Source organism: Apus apus, chromosome Z (genome assembly GCF_020740795.1).
Source record: "Apus apus isolate bApuApu2 chromosome Z, bApuApu2.pri.cur, whole genome shotgun sequence".
NCBI lineage: Eukaryota > Metazoa > Chordata > Aves > Apodiformes > Apodidae > Apus > Apus apus.
The window spans coordinates 18,440,778-18,463,007 of NC_067312.1; the positions used below are offsets into that span (position 1 = coordinate 18,440,778).

The following is a 22,230-nucleotide window of genomic DNA, read 5'->3' on the forward strand; positions in this document are numbered from 1 at the left end:
ACCTAAATCCCCCTACCATAACCTAATTTACCTGTTCAGTGCTTAAATCATGTCCCTAAGCACTATATATATATTTATTTTAAACACTTCCAGGGATGGTGACTCCACCATCTCCCTGGGCAGCCTGTTCCAGAGTCCAACCGCTCTTTTGGTAAAGAAGTTCTTTGTAACATCCAGTCTAAGCCTCCCTTGGTGCAGCTTCAGGCTATTTCCTCCCATCCCGTCATTATTTACTTGGGAGAAGAGGCCAATTCCCACCTCCCTACAACCTCCTTTCAGGTAGTTGTAGAGAGCAATCAGTTCTCCTCTCAGCCTCCTCTTCTTCAAACTAGATCTCGTTTCCCTCAGCCTCCCCTCATAGGACTTACTCTCCAGACCTCTCACCAGCTTGGTAGCTCTTCTCTGGATGTGCTCCAGCAACTCTACATCCTTCTGAGGGGCCTACTGTGAGGCACACAGTTCTTGAGGTGTGGCCTCACAGCACCCAGTACAGGGGCACGATCACTTCTCTACTCCTGCTGGCCACACCATTCCTGATGCAGGCCAGGATGCCGTTGGCTTTCTTGGCCACCTGGGCACACTGCTGGCTCACATCAAGTTGGCTGTCAACCAGCACCCCCGGGTCCTTCTCTACCATGGAGCTTTCCAACCACTGACCCCCAAGCCTGTAGCTTTGCATGGGATTGTTGTGACCAAAGTGCAGGACCCGGCACTTAGCCTTGTTAAACCTCATACAATTGGCCTCAGCCCATCGATCCAGTCTATCCAATAAACACCATAGAAGCCAATATAAGAGAAATAAAGAGGCCTAATATTTAATATTATATCTTAGTTTACGGTTTCTACAATGAAACGTCAAATTTACTTTCTTGATGTGTTACTGAATTGACTAAATTTTGATTATTTAGAAGGCCTGGGCCTGGTCAGGCCTGACCGAGACAAGGCTTTTAGAAGGAACTATTCGTATAGGAATCGTGCTGGGAGGGGGAGTAATTAGGTTTTACTTCAGTAATCACAGAAACCATATGTACTAGACAAGTGGTACGTACAAGTAGCTGAGGTCTAGTGTTGCATAAAGAGTAAGAGATGCTTAAGCAGTTACCGTGGAAAGAACAATACAATAATAAATCCTGAACCTGTCACACAGTAGCCAAGGTCACAGTAACCAGCTATGCTGCTTGAACATCCTCTTTCCCCAACCCAACCTGGTTTGAATATCAGGGACTACAATCAATAGGGTGACCCATGATTTTTGTTAGAGATGAATATGCATGAAGTTATGTGACTTGAAGGGGCCAATCAGTGCAAAGGTTAAACTTAACGAATAGTTAAAAGCGAGCATTATATGCATTTTTATGCTTAATATTTTGGAAAAAAAAAATTGAATATATAAAACCTGTTGATTGCAATGCAATTCAGGATACGCTAGGAGGAGTTATCCCCCGTATCCTTTGTGCGTCAATAAAGAAGTGTCTGCTTATCTACATCACATTGGTGTCCACAAGTTATTTTTCCCATACTGGGTGACAGTTTTTGGCGACCCAGATGGGACCTCGCTAAAAGAGTCTGGTGGAGTCGGGGACCTGACTGGTTCCAGCCAGCACCAAGGAAATTCTCGGGGATACCCAATGATCCCCAATCCACAAGGCTCTTTGCGATGTCCTCTGGAATTGGTAAGATACTTGTTTTGTTTTGGGAAGGGGATTTGAGTCCCCCATTTGGAAGGGGGTTCAAGTCCCTCATTTGGAAGAGGGTTAGAGTCCCCCAGTTTGCATTTGGAGGGGGTTAAAGTCTCCCAGTCTGCCTGTAAGACACAGCAAAAGCTGCACAGGGTTGGACTAAGAGGGTACCATTTGGAAGCCTAGGTGTCTACCCATAAGACATAAGTAAAAGCTACTGCAGGGTTGGACAATTTGTGGATATTTGTGTCTTTATATATGTTTGTAACCACTTTTATCTTTTGTTGGCATCATTGTGTGTGTGTGATTGAGACATAAAAATAAGTACGAAGTGAGTGCAGAGTTCGGATCTGCAGTTCTGTTTATCCTGCCAGGGGCACAGCCGAAGAACGAAGCAAAAGACTGAGTGATCTGTGTGAACTGCAACACAGTTATAATGACTTCCAAATTAACCCGTTTGTCTAAGAGTAAAAGTGTTAGTAATTTAGTTTCTGATTAAAAGTTAGCAAAAAACTCCCCATTAGGGTGTTTGCTAACCCACTGGGGAGAACTGCAAGATGATTTGTGAAAAGGCCAAATGATAGAATATTGTAATCATTAGTGGCCCCTGTATGTTTTAGAAGATCAGGAAAAATGGCCCACAACCAGAACTTTGAGTTATAACACTATATTACAACTAATGTTGTTATGCAGAAGGGAGGGGAAACGGAATGAGGTGCCGTATGTAGATTTGTTCTTTTATCTGAAGCAACGAACCAATTGGCAGAAAGAATGTAAATTGATTAGCCAAGACAATCTAGTAATGGCTTTAACTTCTGAAAACAACAGCCAAAGAGGTGTTGCTCTGTGTATGATATTGGAAAAAGGTGTATCAAATCTATGGTGCCAAAAGATGAAATAGGACCAGAATTAGATATAGCCCCTTCGCAAAGAGGCTAGGAACACCACAAACAGGGACAGTGGTGTGAAGGGGATAATGCATCAGTAGAAACAGTGGAGCCAGAAAGTAGTGGAATGAGGTATGAGGAAGAAGGACCTTCAGAGGTCTGTATCTTGGAGAACTAGGTGCCAAACAGAGATGTTAGACCCTTTGAGACAAGGAGTTGGTCCAGAGGGACCTCTGTATGTGAAAGTACCTTTTTCAATTGTGGATTTGGTGGCTTGGAAGCAGGCTGCAGGACCTTATAGGGAGAATCCTAAGAAAGTTAGCAGGATATTAGACACCATTATTAGAACACAGGATCCGGACTGGAATGGTATGCAAGTGATACTGGATTATTTGGTGGATGGGACAAAGAAGCCAATGGTACTGAGGGCTGCTAAGGCACAGCCAGAAACAGCAGTGCTGAATGGGACAGCAAGTGGGTCTTTAGAGCAGAATTCTCCTTCTGGAGATCCAGAGTGGGATTCAAATCCTGTGGAGCATAAGCAGAGATTGAATCAGTATCAGAAGTGGAAGTGGATACAGATACAGCACAAATGCAACTGGCCTTAACCTTTATTGGACAATCTCCACCAGACATAAGGAAAAAGCTTCAGAAACTGGAAGGAGAAGATTCAAAAAATCTGAATAAGATGTTAGAGGTGGCATGGAAAGTGTATATAATAACGGAGAGAAGGAAGAAAGGAGAACTAAGGAAAACAGGCTGCTGGCAGTGGTGACAGGAACACCTGTGAGAGGTAGAGGACGCAGGGGAAGAAGGGGAGCCACAGGGAGAGGTGGAAACCAGAACTTTAATGATTCCTTGGGAATAAATTAGTGAGCTTACTGTAAAGGAGAAGGACATTGGAGGTGAGAGTGCCCAAAACTGTGGGGAGATCAGCAAGAGGCTGTGGGGAGATCAGCAAGAGGCAGCAAGATTGATGATGCTAGATAAATGAAGGGAACCAGAGGGGAACCCAGCTGAACCTCTGGTTGTAATTAAGCTGGGAGAAAAAGAGGTGAAGTTTTTAGTGGACACCAGAGCAACATTCTCAGTTTTGCATACTTATAAAGGGAACTTGGGCACCAAAACAACAAATATAATTGGGGCTACAGGGAAGGAGGAAAATAGGCCATTCCTTCAACCCCTGGATTTAAAATTTGGAAACAAAATAATTACACATAAATTCTTGTATGTACCAGAATGCCTGATATACTTATTAGGGAGAGATCTGTTATCTAAATTAAATGCACAGATTGTTTTTGAAAATAGAGAGCTCCTCTTAAAAATGCCTGAATCAAAGACAGGAGAAATTTTGATGATACAAGAAAAAACAAAAGAACAAGAAATTCCATGAGGTGGATTTGGCGGTAATCTCTATAGTATGGGAAACTGATAAACCCAACAAACTGAAATTAGGACAACCTGTCAAAATAGAATTGAAAGAGAGTGCAAAGTCAGTGAGGATTAAATAATACCCAATCAAACCAGAAACCAGGAAAGGAATTAAGAAATTGATAAGCTTATATAATATAAAATACTCAAAGAGTGTGAATCCGAGTACAATATCCCAATCTTACCGCTGAGAAAACCTTCAGGTGAGTATAAGTTGGTACAGGATCTGAAAGCTATAAATCAGATAGTTAGGGACATACACTCTGTAGTGGCAAATCTGTATACTTTAACAGCTTTGAAGGAGGAACATCAGTGGTTTACAGTGCTTGATTTAAAAGATGCTTTCTTTTGCACACCCCTGGATGAGGAAAGCAGAAAACTGTTTGCTTTTGAATGGGAGAATCCACAAACAGGGAGAAAGATGCAGCTAACACGGACAAGGCTACCACAAGAATTCAAAAATAGCCTGACAATTTTTGGAAAGCAACTGGCCAAAGAACTTGAAATATGGAAACAAGATGATTCAAGAATGAAACCGGGACATCTGCTTCTACAGTATGTGGATGACATACTGATTGCTACAGAAGATAGATCTGCCTGCATAAAGGTAACAATAGAACTTTTAAATTTTCTTGGACTAAACAGGTACAAGGTATCCAGAAACAAAGCCCAAATAGCAAAACAGACTGTGATATATCTGGACTTTGAAATTTCAAAAGGACAACAGCAATTTGGAACAGACTGTAAGGAAGCCATTTGTGGCATCCCGGAACCCAAAAATGTTCATGAACTGAGGGCCTTCTTGGGAATGGCCAGGTGGTGTTGTCTGCAGCTAATGGATTACAGTCTAATAGCCAAGCCGTTGTATGAAGCTCAAAAGAACTCTCCCTTTGCTTGGGGTCCAGATCAGTAAAGGGCCTTTAAAGACCTGAAATGAGCATTAATGTATGCACCTGTCCTGGGACTTCCAGATTTAACCAAAGATTTCCAGTTGTTTGTTCATGAAAGACAGCATCTAGCGTTGGGAGTCCTGAACCAGAGAATGGGAAGCTGGAAGAGACCAGTTGGGTATTTCTCCAAACAACTAGATACTGTAAGTAAGGGGTGGTCTACTTGTCTCCAAGCAGCTGCTGCTACAGTGATGCTTATTCAAGAAGCCCAAAAAACTGACTTTGGGAAGAATAATAACATTGTATGTCCCTCACATGGTAATAACTGTTTCAGAAGAAAAGGGGGGACATTGGTTATCCCCTAGCAGAATGATGAAATACCAGGTGGTATTGATTGAACAAGATTATGTGATTTTGAAAATAACTAACCTGGTGAATCCTGCAGTTTTTCTAAGTTCTTCACAAGAAGAAGGACAACTGGAACATGACTGCCTCACCACCATTCAACACGTGTATTCCAGTCAGGAGGATCTGAAGAACACACTGTTAGAAGACCCTGACTGGAAGCAGTACACAGACAGCAGCAGTTTTGTCAACATCGACTTTGATAGACTAGATATGCAGTAACAACTGCAAACTCAGTTACAGAGGCAAAAGCATTGCCTGGCACCACGACAACCCTGAAGGCAGAGCTTGTTGCCTTAACCGGGGCCTTTGAATTCAGTGAAAGAAAGAAGGTGAATGTTTGGACTGATTCAAAATATGCCTTTGGGATAGTACATGTCCATGGGATCCCATGGAAGAAACAATTATTATCCTCCCAAAGATCAAATATTAAACACCAACACAAAATTTTGCAATTACTGCAAGCCATTCAAAAGCCTACGCAGATGGCAATCTTGCACTGTAAAGCTCATCAGATGGGAAATACAAAAGACACTGGAGAGATTAACTTAGCAACAGAGCTGCCAGGAAGGCAGCAAAAGTCTTTGCAAATGGTTTTGATTCCAACCAGAACAATAACTCTTCTGAAGGAAGAACCTAAATATTCAGAGGAATAGTTAGAAAAATTATTGAATGCAAAGAAAAATTCAGCTGGATGGTGGGTCACACCTAAAGGACAGGTAGTAGTACCACCGCTCCTAATGAGAAATAATTCAGACAAAACACCAAGAATGTCATTGGTGTGTGGATGGAAGCCTTAGTTACCCTTTTAAAAAGACAAGTGGTATCAGTCAAAACGTTAAGGATAGCCAAAATGATAACTGCAATGTGATGTGTGTTTAAAGAATAATCCAGTGACGAAGAAAAAAGTTTAGATGGGTAAACTCAAATATGGCACAGAACCAGGTGATTATTGTCAAATCAGAACTACCCAGACAAAATGGGTATTGATACATTCTGGTGGGGCTCGACACTTTTAGAGGATGGCCAGAAGCCCTTCCTTGTTGCACTACACAAGCAAAAGAGTTTGTAAAATGGCTAGTACAAGAAATAATACCAAGATTTGGGGTCCCTATTGGGATCTCTTCAGACAGTGCTCCACATCTTAATCCTGAAGTCGTGCAAAGTGTATGCAAAGCCCTAGGAATCACTTGGGATTTATATATACCACAAAGGCCACAATTCTGTGGAAAAGTAGAAAGGACGAATCAGACATTAAAAAGACATTAGCAAAATATGTCAAGAAACTAATCTGAAGTGACCTCAAGCACTTCCACTGGCCTTGCTGTGAATCAGGGTACAGCCAAAAAGTGGTACCTCAGTCAATCCTTATGAATTACTATATGGGAAATCATATGAATCCCTAGAACCAAATCCAAACATGCATGTAAAAGGAAAACAGGATATGTATAACTATCTGCTTTCTCTAGGAAAAACCTTAACTGCACTTCGGAACGCTGTGGTGTGGAACAGACCCCTGTTCTTAGAAAATCCAGTACATAATTTTCAACCTGGAGACATCTACGTGAGGACATGGACCTCTGAACCTTTACAGGTTCACTGGACGTTGACAATGTTGATCTATACTTGTTTGAAAAGGCAAATTAACAGCAAACTGCATTTAATCGAATGATCGTAAGTGCAGTGTCAAGACAACAAGATGAAAGAGAAACGGTAACAAGGCTCTCACCGGCATATAGTGAAGCAAAAGAGTAGTATTTTCTTTTTTTCATGAAAGTACTGAAATAATTTTCAAAACTTTCAAAGGGGGGAAATGTTACTGAATTGACTAAATTTTGATTATTTAGAAGGCCTGGGCCTGGTCAGGCCTGACCGAGACAAGGCTTTTAGAAGGAACTATTCGTATAGGAATCGTGCTGGGAGGGGGAGTAATTAGGTTTTACTTCAGTAATCACAGAAACCATATGTACTAGACAAGTGGTACGTACAAGTAGCTGAGGTCTAGTGTTGCATAAAGAGTAAGAGATGCTTAAGCAGTTACCGTGGAAAGAACAATACAATAATAAATCCTGAACCTGTCACACAGTAGCCAAGGTCACAGTAACCAGCTATGCTGCTTGAACATCCTCTTTCCCCAACCCAACCTGGTTTGAATATCAGGGACTACAATCAATAGGGTGACCCATGATTTTTGTTAGAGATGAATATGCATGAAGTTATGTGACTTGAAGGGGCCAATCAGTGCAAAGGTTAAACTTAACGAATAGTTAAAAGCGAGCATTATATGCATTTTTATGCTTAATATTTTGGAAAAAAAAAATTGAATATATAAAACCTGTTGATTGTAATGCAATTCAGGATACGCTAGGAGGAGTTATCCCCCGTATCCTTTGTGCGTCAATAAAGAAGTGTCTGCTTATCTACATCACATTGGTGTCGGCAAGTTATTTTCTTCTGATTTGGTGACAGATGTACAAACAACAACTAGGAAACTTCCAACTAGCAACTCAATACAGGAAAAAAGGTTTACATTGATTAACTAGTACTTCACATTAGCTTCTCCTGTAATTTTTCTGGTCACTTCAATAATATGAAGTTTATTGCCCAATTATGCTTGTAAAATGAATTAGGTTAAATTACATTTCATAAATTAAGCAAGTTATTTGGATGTTCTTACAAATAGCCATTATAGTTTTGAATTGAACTATTTGTGACATTGCATAATACTTACAGCATGCAGTTTCAACAATATTATTTCTACCTAACCATTGCTTCGAGAAAATATATTAAAATGAACCATATTTTTTAAAAAAACTGAAGTAACTGCACTTCCCAACAATAAATATAACTAACATCTGGTGCAGAAAATACTTGGCACATGTACAATTTTGTGAAGTATTTTTGTTTTAGATAAATATTTTTCTTCAATTCCTATTAAGCACCACTTAACTCAGACATTTCATTTAATTATACTCCAGGAGACCCTTTTATATCCATTAAAGAAATGAAATTTGTTGCCTAAAAGAATGCCTACATACTTCTAAATTTCAACTGTTATTAATCTGTCTTCTGACACATAAAAAAGCAAGGAAATACCTATAACTAATGGACTAAGTTGTGCAAAAATTACTAATAAAAGTCTCAATGCTCAACATATTATTTTTATTAAATCCTTTAATATGCTCATTTCAAAGTAAGGAATGGTCTTATGATTCAGCATTTTACTTGTATTTCACATCTCAATAATGAGGACAACAGCACAGCAAAGTCTTTAGGAAAGCAAGGAATTTCCATTTTAATGACAGCAAAATTGACTGAGTAAGGCTCCCACTTTTTATACACAGCAAGCACAGGACTTCATTTTTTCAGGGACAAAGTATAACTTTGTGACATTCTCCTGAATTTTCTTTTGTGGTTTTGTTTTCCACTATTCTTAAGTAAAGAATTTCAAAGAAATACACTGAGCTCCTGATAGAGCTGTGATGTTCATTTTTTTCCTGAAAATATGCATAAATTGTGCACATTTTAGAAAATTATTGTATTTAGCATTTCATACAAAGTGGCAATCGATACTTAACTTACTCTGTTCTGGCCAAAAAGTCTATCATACCGACTGAACTGCCAAAGTGAGAGTTACATGTATAATCTGCTGTAAAGCAAACTAACCAGCATTGTATTCACTATTCTTACGAAACCAGACAAGGAATATTTCTTAAATTATATTTATAATCCAAGTCCTCAATTACCATTAAACCTAATTTGGCTGCTTTAAAAAAGAAAAAAATAGTACAATTTAAAAAATACTTAGGTAATGTGAAAAAAGCATTTCCATTGATGAAAACTATAGTCTATATCACCCTATAAAAAAAGTAAAAATCAAAACAGCTTGGATATATTTGGATGAATAAAATTAAACCAGTTGTATCACAGTATATTGTCAACTTTAAGTGGAAGGTTTAAAAATATATGCTTTGCTTTTACACTGCACGATGAACTAAAAGAAATTAATCACCTGGTGTATAAAATTCCATATTACATTTCATATTAGTATTAATTACTTCTTAAAACCTGTTCTTCTATGAACAAGACCCAGAATTTGTAGATTCTACCCCTGCATCATTTCAGTTTACTTTTTTATGCAACTTGACATGCTAAGTCCAAGTTAATTTGTTGTTTTGTTGGTTTTTTTTCCTAAGCACAGATACTTAGAGGAAAGGTCCAAGAATTTTATAGAACATTTTACAGTGTAGCTTATACAATTCTCATTTATTCTCCTGCTCTCATATTAAAAACATCGCTATACTCCAGTCACATTTACACTTTGTAACACATAATATGCTTAACTTTTTATCCTAAATTTCTTTTGGCTCAGAAAGGAGGCATAAATAGCATTGATGCAGTACAGGAAGTACATACAGCTATACTGTACAAAAAGAAGTTATCCTACACATCATTAAGTCTTGTACTGAATTGAACTGGTACTCTTCAGAAAGATCATACTTTGGATGTGAAGTACATCTAAGAAAGCAATAAGATTAAATACTAAGCACCAACATAATAAGGTGCTGAAACAGTTTTTACTCTGCTGTAATAAAAAACACCATTCACAGAAAAACCATAATCTTTAACAGGAAGAGTCTTTAAATTACATTTATTAACAGAATGACACAAATAAATTCTAAATTCCTTCTACAACTTCAGAAAAATAGAGCTTCTCATGAAGAAGAGGTAATTTTCAGCATTTCCTCAAAGATTATGTGATGTGATAGAAATTTAGGTAAGATTAATTTTTCATGGTACTTAACAGCAAAAGGTGTTCTGCATAGAACAATTATGTAATTTACTATGTGATAGCTACAAATTAGACAAGGACATTAATCCTTAAAAGAAAATAATCAGAACATGTTAAGGACTTCAGAATAGGAATTGCAACTCTGCACTCTCATCAGCACATAGCAGTACAGAGAAAAAGCTTTACATAAAAGACAACCTATGGCTGCAATCTATTGCTTTAAGCAGTTGCAAAGAATGGAGTAATAGCAAATAAAAAAACAAGCTAAACAAAAAATCACTGTCCCAGCAGCTTTTGAGAAGAGCAGCTTAAAAACATCTTCTCTCCCTTAAACAAAATATGCTGAAAGCAAAACTGTTTGTATACAAGTATTACTTGTCTGTTTTCCAGAACAATTAGGCCTGCATAGAGTGCATTGGACTAAGTTCTTAGGCCCTGGGACTGATTTTGGTCTGCGTACTTACAGCAAAGAGCAACTGAGGCCAGCCCTTAACTAGGATGTCATGGTAGTAAGTAATACTGCGTCAGTAGTGTGCAGATAGTAAATACAAACAGGCAAGATGCTGCCACGTTAACATACCTCTTGTATGGAGCGAGCTGCTGGCTTGTCTTGATGATTGGCCAGTATTAAAAACGGCAAAGTACATAACTGTGGGTGCTGGAGAGCAGAGTGCAGCTCATTTCTAGCAGTTTCTAGTTCATCTTCAGAGGACGCACTGTCTAATACAAATATTACCCCTTGGGATCCTTGGTAGTAACGACTCCAGTATTTCCTGATATTGTCAGCCCCTTTCAAGACAATAATGAGAACTAATTAAAACAAGAATACTGCAACAGATTTAATACTTGTACCTGAAAATAACTCTTCTGTTTAGAACAACCAAAGCAATGGGCAAAGCATTTTCTCTCCTAACCATTACTGAAAGATTAAAAGGGAAAAAAGCAACCATAAATCCAACACACACAAACCATCATATGAACATTGTTTAAATGAGGAAGGAATTTGACTCACAGCTTTCATCCCTGAAAGTTTCTGTTCCATTAATGAGTACTGGCAGAACTACCATGCTTCCAGTGCCATACAGTCTAATCCTATACCTTCTCCCTGAAATACCTAGGTACTAATATCTACACTTTAGCCTTTCTTTTTTAACTCAGCCCTGCAGCTCCTTGCCATAACCTATACCTTCTGTCACAGCAGTTGCTCATTTCTGATTATGATAAGGTCTTCAGCTCATCACCAAACCACCAATCAGGCAAACACTTAATCATTGAATAAAAAAGGTGTCAGGAAAGCCTATTAAAGAAAATAGACACTTAATGCGGAGAATGGTGATAAAACAGTGAGCTGAACAGTGAATGAGGAGCTTTGGTGACAACATCCAGTGGAATTTGTATCAAGTGCTTTTGCTCCGTCTGGCACACTAAAGATCCTGGAAGAGCCCAAGAGTAGACACAAGTGACTGTACAGGCTTATCTGTCACAGTAATTTTTAGGATACAGTTCAGCAGCATTCAGCCATCTCAACAGAAGCCAAGCAATAAGGTTATCTTTTGCCTCCCCTGGAGAGCAGCATATGTTGTAACACTGAGGTAGAAAAAAAAAAATAATTGCACTTGACAGCTGTCAAACTATCTAAACTATGATTTGGATATGGGCTATTCTTTGTGACTGAATCTGGCACTACACTCATGGGGACTAACACTAAAAAGTGAACAGCCGCAGCAGTGATCTAGTAGAAAACTTGACATGTCTACAAGGCAGTGATTTGTAGAAATGTGCTGGAGGTATCCTTTACAGGCACTTTTCTGACTTTGAGAAAAGGAGAAATGAACTTAAAGAAAGATACCAAGTGCTGAAGACAATAAGACTCCATTTTTTAGTGAAAAAGAAAAACACAACACAAAAGTTGTGGACAACATGTAGGCACAAAACAAGAATTTAATGCAACATAATTACTGTAACATTGATATGAAATTTAAGACTTTCACTGAATTAATACATTGTGCAACAGAAAAGACAGTCACTGAACAATAGTGAAGAAATAAATATCTAGAAAGGAATTAGTATCATATATTTTAGGCATCCAACTCAGGGTATTTAAATTTTGCCCATGGAATTACTGTCCTCTATGTACTGGCCACACCAGAATCTTAAACACTCCATTTCTGTATTCTGCACCTCACATAATTTAGGTGGCTAACAAACGTTGAGAACACACACTTTTTCCTACAGATAATATTGAAAACATACCAAAACAGTTGGGCTTTTTTTTCTGCGAGAGGTCTAAAGAGTTGATTACTTAAATTGCCATGGGATTTAGTAAAGTACTTCCTTAATTTATCTATTAATATACCAGACTCAAAGACACAATGCACAAATAGGACAGGCATTTCATTTATTTTATCATCAACTTCTGAAGATCAACATTACTTACATAGAAAAGGGATTACACTGAAAGCTAATTCTGAGTTTCAGTATGTCCAGAATATTTACCACTTGTATTTGTACAGAATTTCACAGCATTTGTTAGCTATCGTGGTTTTTCCAGCCAGCTGTCTTGGTCAGAACCAAGTAGAGCAAGTTGTGAGAGGGACACTATTTACATAGCCACACATAGCAGTGTCACAGGCATCTGAAGTATCACATTGCTTTAAAAACTGATTGAGAATGATTTTCAAAGAACTGAAAGGCTAACACCATGATAAGTTCTTTGAAGGTTTGTTGGGTTTTTTTTGTAGTTACATAACATCTGTCTTATTTACTCTAAGCTTCAACAAGCTACTCTTCAACCAGACATCACTGCAGACCCCAAGTCTTATTTTTGTAACTGTACTATTTCTAAAGAGAAAAATTGTGTGATGAACTGCAAAGCATAGACCTCTTGTATCGAGGCACACGGAAGAAAGTAGCTCATAGATCCCTACATGGAATACTGGAACCAGAAAAGCAGTGTGCTGATTTGCATCTTATAGTCCTGCATTTTTGTTTCACCACACAACTCCCCCAAAAGAAACAACACCAAAGTCCAGCAGTCCTTTTCTCTCCAATCCTGGCCAGTCTCCATGGCACAGTACTAAGAACCAACTAAAAATGTCCAACAGAAGTTGGCATTTCCTTCAGGATCTTCCATTACAATAATGACCTGCTTTGAACTTGCTTACACATCACTTCTGTGGAAACCACAGCATGAGGTTTAAGAATTAAAACAATTGCACCAAGCAGACCATAAAAAATACTGAGAAAGTCTGCACCTTGGGGTGCCACTTTAACTCCCCTTTCTGGTAAAAGCACTTGAAAAGTAATTCTGGGCATCAATAACCTATCAGCAACTGGAATTCACAATTTCTACAAGACAAATATGCTTATTTTCTTTTGCCTTAAGTCTGCAAAACCAGGGAGCAAAACCCGCTCTCAGCTTCTTTCTCCGGAGTGCTAGGAGTGTTCACTAGGCTGTGAACAGTAACTCAGCCATCACACTTTACAGCATGACCTAGGGAACATGCTATGTAAAATGCTCACTAAGATATGACATTCAGTGTAGACTTTTCCTCAGACAGTCAAAAGCAACAACTCATTCCAAGGCATATGATTTGTTTCCCTCAGAAACAAACCCACAGGAGTGGGCTACGTCTGTGATGTGACTAAAACATCCTATTTACTATCAATTTGGGGGCACAAAGGTGGAAACCTACAACAACACAATCATGCTACTTATTAGAAAAGCAAAATAGTGATTAGTCAAATGTACACTTGCATTACTTTATAAAAAGCAAAAAAACACCTCTCTTTACATAGAAATGACAGGGTGGTGTAATCAAAAACCCCAATAATTCAGCATTACAACAGGGCAGGTTTATTCAACCAACTCTACAAAATTTTAGAAAGTTTTATTTTGCAATTTAAAAAATATATAAATTAATAACTGTTTGTTACTATCAGCCAATGTGTCCATATTAACACCATTTATGATTTGTATCAGTGTCAACAGCACCCTCTCAAACGCCTTCTGAAAAACAGGGGGAAGAGTTTGAGAGTTACATGCAGTTTAGTACACATCCAACACAGGTTGCACTGTTATGCACTCCTGTAAATATTATGTAAAATGCAGAGCTGTAAAACTTCCTTTAAACTTTGAATACTCGTTTACATCTGCATGCACAGCAGTTTGAGGCTACCTTCAAATCCCTCATTTTCAGTATTTTCAGAACAGAGCATAGCATTGCATAAAAAAATTCACTGAAAGCAATTTAAAGGTGTCAAGCTTGTTACTTGTCAAACCCTCAGCAACTCTCCACCAAGAGCACGATGAATGTCACACAGCCCTTGCTTCAAGATACCCGCACATGAATGCTCTTGTTCACCTCAAAATACATCACAGCTTGAGAGAATTTATAATCTCAAATCCAAGGAATAACTTTTTTTCCTTCCCATCAAAATCAGTTAACCTGGGGCCATGAAATAATGTAGATGCAAGCAGTTTTTTTATCACTTCAAACAGAACATCCACTCACCTGAAATAAAGACATTTAGCTATTTTGAAGGCTTTAGAGCGGATTAAAAAATATTTAGATAATCCCTCTACAAATATTAAATAGACTATTTCCAATAAGCAAAAATGTGAATAGACATCAAGCAATACGTCAACTGTGCCAGAACATCTTTTTGCATTAAAAACTGACCCATGGGTGGGGGAGTAAGAAGGAAGGGAAGGGAAAAAGAAATCTCTTGTACTTTCTTGCAAAATCTTTAAATACATGCTAACATCCCACTCCAAGAAAACTTCATATGAACATCATTTTGAAATAACTGGCTCTAAATCTGTGTAAGGTTTTTAACTTAATGTCTCATAATTTCTTCACAAGGAAAACTGACTTTTTTTTCTTAGTTAATCAGGAAGATGCCTGAAATCTTAACATATTTTTGAGATGTGGCTGCTTCCTTATCTGTCTTGGGCATATTCTCTGTTTTGGTCCCCCAGTACTGCCCTTGTAGAAACACAGCATACAGATTTTTTTATATATATATATATATTTTAACACTAGCCATTTTTCACTCTTTTACCTCCTTTTTATTACAAATAAAGTTATAAACCCTTTCTAAGATACCTGCTTTGTATGTACATGCAGTGTGTTCACCCTGAAAAACGCATCCACACACGATACAGAAGCTTACCACTAGTGTAATGCCGATCACCACTTGATGGCTATTTTGTAGTGCTACTGCTTACTGCTAATTAGCAATATAGATGCTAAACCAAAACCTTCTGCAAAGTTTGAAAGCCCCAGGACATTAGCCTCCTAGGGCTTAAGACCAAGTAATCGCAGCCTGCCTTCTCTAGACTTTCAGGCAGTGCACTCTGCAATCATACACAAAGCATGGCAGCAGTAAATTGGCAGGTTTTTTTCCTTAAAGAGGCATATTTTGAGATTCCTGTATCATCTATATACACTGCAGTAGTTCAACAACAATCTGAACAAATTGCATAAAACAAAAACCCCTAAAAATGTTGAGGAATTAATGTTCTGCCTTAATTTTCTTACAAAACTGAAGTTTAAGGAAACCATCTTCCAGGTTCCCCTCATGAGATTACTGTGAAAGTCATGCTCTCAGTATTTTCCCTATCAGGTAACAAGTGCTGTGTCCAACTTTGAATTTCCACCTACTCTGATATTTAAAACTGTTAGAACCACATTTAGGTTGCAAGCACTTGTAAGTTTTCAAAACACTTGTCTGAAGAAAGTCAGTTTGATCTACTTACACGTGTATTTGACTACCATCCTAAAATATAACATGCAATTTGAAACAAAAATTTCCTGCTCTAGTCAGGAACATAAAGTTAATTTTTAAAGTTCATTAAAAAACCTTATGGATTATTTCAAAAGTACTATAAGAAAATATGCACCCTGCAATGTGTTCTATCATTGCAGATAACTGCAAATAAAGCTCAAAACACATCTTTCTCTGTGACACTTAGAACTAGTAGGCATATGAAGAATGCAGTAGGTCTACCACAGTTGTGTATTTCTGTCTGTCTAGCCTTTCTGCTGTCTGGCTCACAAAAGTTTGAATCCACTTTAGCATTTGCAAGGATCAAGGCCTTTTCTGTCTCAAATAAAAAATAATTGTTTGTTTGTTTGTTTGTTTGTCTGAGGAGACACACAATGTAGCTATCATTTCTGATGCTAAACTAGGCTGCTATACACCACCATTTGATTTAGCCTTAAAAAAAAAAAAAAAAAAAAAAAAAAAAAAAAAAGTAGTTGCAAGTCCAACAAAGGACTGAGGCTTTCTGGCAAACAAAAGGTTTTACTTTTCTCTCCACAAATCCCATCAACAACAACTAGACCCCCCACCCCACAAAAATGTGAGTAGGAAATTCTGTGTTTTGCTTAACATATTGTGTATAGATTTGATAGGTGTTGCTCACATGGCTTCTCCTTGTTTTGAGGAAGATAGGCAGTGGGTTGTCTGCTCCCTATTGCTAAATGTACGAAAAGAACAGTATTTCTGAAGAACAGAGGAAACATCGCTAGTGCTGAACACTTATCAGAGCTTCCTCAGGACTCACATTACAGAGATCCTTAAGCAGGTGTAAATGATCTCTTTTACCTATGAAATAAGGGAACTGTTACAGAGTCTGGTCTTAGGCACTATTTGAACAGCAGGCTGAGTATGACTGATAGCAAACAGATCTAACTTTAATGCTTTCAGAAGCTGAATGACGCTGTGAGACTCACAGCTTGGACAGCTCATCAGGGTCATCTAAAAATTTCATCTGCTAAGATGTTCTGTAAACTGTTAGATGCAGTTACGTCGCAGATGGCATTGCAGGCACTCAACAGTCAGATTTTGTAGAGGTGTCAACTGCCTTTTAGTCAAATACAGTAGAGATTTCATTGCTTTGGTTACTTCATCCATGTGAAAATGGCTTAGGCCATTAGAAAGGGGTTCAGTACTCCCCTCTACATTTAAAATGCAAAGGAGGAGAGTGTTTCCCCATAACTATTCAAATGTAAAATTTTAATTACTAGATCAACATTATTTTCTCCCTTCTCCCTCATTTTTTCACAAGGCAGATATTACCTGACAACTGTTGCCATCTTTTGCAGAGGTTCATCTTTTCCAGTCAACTTTGACTGCTGACAGCGTGATTTCCCCTCCTATCTTCTTTACTTCCAAATTAAGGCAAAATACACATGCTTAGTCTAACCAATCCTACTTATAGTTCTTTGTTCTCAAGCTCTCACCTAGACAATTAATTTACCTGGCCTAAGAGTGTGTATTTATTACTTTGGTCATGAAGCTTCAGAAGGAGCAGCAGTGAGGAAGACAGTTACCATCTCCTTTCCTGGGCATGCCCAACAAACTGGAGGCTCAAGGATCCCTGATACTAATCACTCCACTCTTGCTAAGCACTTAACACATTTTGTCTTAAATGAAGTTTTAAATATGACTACACAACATGCTCATTGTCTATGCTTGTGAAGAAGGCCTTTGGGTGGATTACAAAATTTAACACAAACATATGGCGATATATTTTATTGCATAAAATAGAGAATGTTACTAAACCCTTTAACACATTGTTAGCATTTTTAAACTTGGTAAGAAGAAAAAGAACTGTTCATGTCCAGAATAATTATTTTAAATTTGTCTAGTCTGAGTATTTGGCATCCACCAGTAGTTTTTAAGCCAGAATTTACAAGATAAACGAAACTGTAAATTAGACTTATTCTAAAAAAAAAACAATAAACAAAACACCACGAAAACCAACCAAACAAAAAAACCCCTGTAAATTATTAGTTGACCTTCAGGAATGGACCTGTAATTTTGATTTAGGCCTATGTAAGTACCTACGTCATAAGTATCAGACACCATGACTTCACATTCTGTTTTGACAGCATTACAACAGCAAATGTCTGAATAAACACACTTGAATAAACAATGGTTTCAGGCACTGTGTTTTCAGGCTGGAATTTGTTAGAGTCAAATAAAAAGTTTCCTCCTGCTTTCCACCTTTATTATCTGTCTCGAGAAGAAGCCTCAGCATTCAGCATCCCAAACTCCTGTCAGCAAAACACTGTTAGAACCTTTTGAACAGAAATGTTATCATCTGTGTTATTTTTCCAGTCTCCTGTATAATCATCATACATCATTTCACCCTTGGTTTCTACCAGATTTGCCTTACTGTGACAAAAAAATCATCAAATCTGTAATTTTTTTCTATACTATTACTCAACTGAGCTGTATAATATAAAGACATTTCCAGTTATCCTGATAAGTGTACATTCTGAAAGAATGTGGACTGGAGCATGGCACAACTGCGCAGTAACCTAAATTACACACATTTTATTGAAAACATTTTTTGAAAGAAAATGTTGGTTTTGTTTTGGGTTTTTTTTCTCATGGAGCAGAAATGGATTAGTGATATATTAAAATAGGAACATAAAGAACGGTCAGTTTAACTTACTCAGTAAATAAAACTAGATGTTCTTCTCAAGTAACTCATGCAGGGCTATTTTTAATTTGAAAGATATATATATATAGTCTTATTCAGGATCAAATCCAGTATTTTTAAAAAACTACTTAAAATTTATGAAATTGGATAAAAACCTTGTTTTCTGATAGAAAGACAGCCCAGCTTAAGAAACAAAAACAATTTAAAAAAATCAGTAACAGGATTTTTTAAATTTATTTTTTAGTATTCTACTGTCATTTACTTCAAAGATAAACTTCTAGAAAAAGAACACAGCAAATCTGATCATGTCCCTAATTGTAAAGGCTGTTGAGGAGATAATTAGATCAGGAAGAAAAAAGGAAGACACTGTTTTCTATACACTTCGCCTGAGAATTTACAAACCCTACAGAAATGAAGAAATAAAACCTGACGCCATTAACAGCTCCAGAAGGCAACCAGGCACAGTAAAAACTAGCACATACTTCGACCTCAAGGAAGGATACTGCTTCAACCAAACAAAAAGGATACTACACGGTCAGCATCTGTTTCACATAACTACTTGGCTGCTGAATATAAGAATACTGAACAGTATGACTTCACCTGTTAGTTTTTAAATACCAGCTGTCAATACATTGGTGTACAAAGACAGAGGAAGCTTTTAGTTACCTAAACGTAAAAGATAACTTTAAAACCATGTATCAAAAATTAAAACTGTACAGAACTTTGAATAACATGCAACAATGGATAGTGATTGTTAAGAACTTCCTCCAAGTTCCCAAGATCAAATATCTGGACAAGACCTCTATACTACAGTAAAGAGAAAACTATACCTTAACAAGTGAAGGAAAAAAATGGAAATGAGAACAAAAGCACAGGCTTCTTTTCAAGACCAGAAATTCCAAAATAAAATTTAGCAGTGATTAAATATGTACAATGCTTTCATTTATTTTCATAGGGCAAGCAAGTGTGAAACCATGCATGCTCCAGAAAGCACAGGCTTTACATTCATCAAATAGGAAAACATCTAGATCCAACAAGTAGATTAAATACTGACCACCAACTTTTGGAAGAAAAATCTTTGGCAGCTTGCCTTAGCTCCCTTACGTAGACAATGAAAAACTCACAGAATTGGCATCTTTATGCAATAACCCCCCCCAAAAAACCAGGCAGTATCATTTCTAAGTACAGACATATAAACACCCACAGTTAAAGATAAAAGAAATAAAAAGGTGAAGTAAAAACATTCTGACAATCCTTCTGTCTTTAGGAAGAGATGAATAGGCTAAAAAAAAAATCCAGAATGAACATTCTGGATTACTTCAGGACATCCTGTCATGAGACATCAAAAAACTCTGCTGAGATAAGGTTTCTCATAACACACATAACTGCATAGAAGTTGTATGATCAGACAAGGTTACATAAAAGGCATTAACAATGATCTGATATAGAATACTCAAATTTGATTCTCGATGCAAAACCTGCATTTATCTATATGAATTACCTATTTCATAGAGATCAGGCAATTTAATGTGTAAACTGGGTTGCAAATTATTCACCCTATTAAAAAAAATAAAATATTAAAAGAGTGACTGAAGTGCACGTTATGCAGATAACACAATCAAGCAGAATCAACACTAGCACTGGGGACTGGTTCCTTTATGAAAGAAAACTTCTGCTTCTTTTACTGGATACATGCTGTTCTGGTTTGGCTTGTTGGGTTTTTTGGTAACAGGGGAAGGGCCACAGGAGTGGCTCCGGTAAGAAGCTGAGAAGCTCCCCCTGCTCCAAACCCAGCCAAGGAGCCATTAGAGGGATGACAGATGTGCCTCCGCAATTAATATAGGAAAGAACTGAGATAAGAGCTGAGCAGAGAAGGACTTGAGGGAGAAGAGCTGTGCTGGGGAAGGAGAGCGGAGCTCGTGGCTGGTGAGGAAGAAGGGAAAGAAGGTGCCCAAGCAGAAGTTTCCCTGCAACCCATGGCGAGATGGCAGCTGTCCCCTGCACTCATGAAGGAACATGGTGGAACATTCCCTGCCAGGAAGGGGTGAACTTGGCCACTGGACTTGGATTTTGTGGCCAGAGGATTTGCTGCCAGTATTGTTTTTCCTCAAGTTGAGTCTGTTTTGCCCGGAACTTTAATCAGTGAAGAACCCTCCTTGTCCTTTGTCTCGTGTGTGTGTGTGTGTCTGTGTCTGTCTCTGTGTGTGTGTGTGTGTGTGTGTGTGTCTGTGTGTGTGTGGTGAGCAGCCATGGGGCTCTTTTCTTTGTTGCACTGTTGGGCCCAAACCACATTTTTGCTGAGCCAGGCAGGAGACAAAGAGCCATGACACATGCTCAAACAAAAATATATAAGTGTAAATCAATGGACCACCAGTAGGAAAGAGGAAATGCTATCCTTTTCATATGTGCTTATCTCAGAGCTTTCTTTTAACAGTTTCAGATAAAACAACCATCATAAAACTTGATCTCATGAGACTTCCTTGAAGAACCAAGTTAACTGCTACCCCAGAGAATCTGAGAGAGGTTTCAACCTTGCTAAAAATCTAATTAACACCCTCAAGATTCATTCCACTATGTTTACATAGATAAGAAATTATCTACATTATCTACAGAAATTCTAGAATATAAAGAAGATCTGTGTGGGGTTTTTTTAATTAGAAGAACACCACATGAAATTAGACTCCATAGGAACTCTCATTAGGAGAGTGTATTATTCCTTTTAACAGTTACCTCTTGATCTCTTGAGACTCAGGGTCAGAACTGGGCAGCCAAACAGCTTACCTGTACACAGACAATTAAAAAAACCCAACCACATAGCAACCATCTCTCCAAAATTTAAAAAAATCCAATAAAATAACAGGCATCAGAGAATATGATTCACTGGAAGTTGCCTGCCTTTACAACCCTTGCAGTGGTGCAGCTACTATACTGGTTTTGCCAGATACTCACCTAGCTACCAGAGGCAGTGCTCCTAAGTAAAAGCTTATACATACAATAAACACAGGTAACACGCTTCTTTGAGCTACCACATGAGCTGTACTATAATTACAGTCCAGTTTGTTATTTCTTTGTAACTTAACTGCTGCAATCCAAGAAATCACATCAAGGAGATACACAACACTTTTTCGTATTTCTCTCCTTCCTTTTTTTGTTCTTTGTAGTGAACATGTGTACAATTTTTCTCAACTTTCTCTGCTCTGCTGAAACACAGATTTTAGTCCAGCCATACTGAGTGCTCATTCTTAAGTTTGAAACAGCTAACAGTTTGGTATGATGAAATTTAGTTTTTATAATCGAATGAATAAATGTTATACCTCCAAGTTCTTTTACATTCAAGATGGCATTCTGGAATGGCACCGCTTTTATACTAAAACCTAAAAACAGAAATAAAGAGTATTAGTAAGTTGTTTTGTTGAAGAGGCAATTTGAAATAAATTGCATACATAAATACTTTTTTATCAAGAACTTGTATTTTGCATTTGAAATTCTGCTTTAATATGACATTTAAAAATATCAGTTATGGGAGGGGGGAGAAGTGAAGAACAAATAAGTATACATGATGCATTTTGCAATTATACTATTAAATAGCCTGCATACTTAAAATTCAGCACAAAATTTCCAGCCAGGCCATCTACCATTTGGTAAGGAGTTAGTACAGAATATACCTTTATAAAACAATCTTTCAATG

At 37.8% G+C, this 22,230-nt stretch overlaps 1 protein-coding gene across 4 annotated transcripts in view; it reads right to left on the reverse strand.

The window, feature by feature from the left end:
- ARL15 (ADP ribosylation factor like GTPase 15) overlaps nt 1-22,230 on the reverse strand; it is a 234,730-nt gene that overhangs the window by 125,785 nt on the left and 86,715 nt on the right. For all 4 annotated transcript variants that reach the window (XM_051641885.1, XM_051641882.1, XM_051641884.1 and 1 more), the window contains 2 exons: nt 21,857-21,916; nt 10,665-10,873 (listed from right to left, as the gene is read on the reverse strand). In XM_051641885.1, the coding sequence (XP_051497845.1) occupies nt 10,665-10,873; nt 21,857-21,916 (269 nt within the window). The remainder of the gene's footprint in view (nt 1-10,664; nt 10,874-21,856; nt 21,917-22,230) is intronic.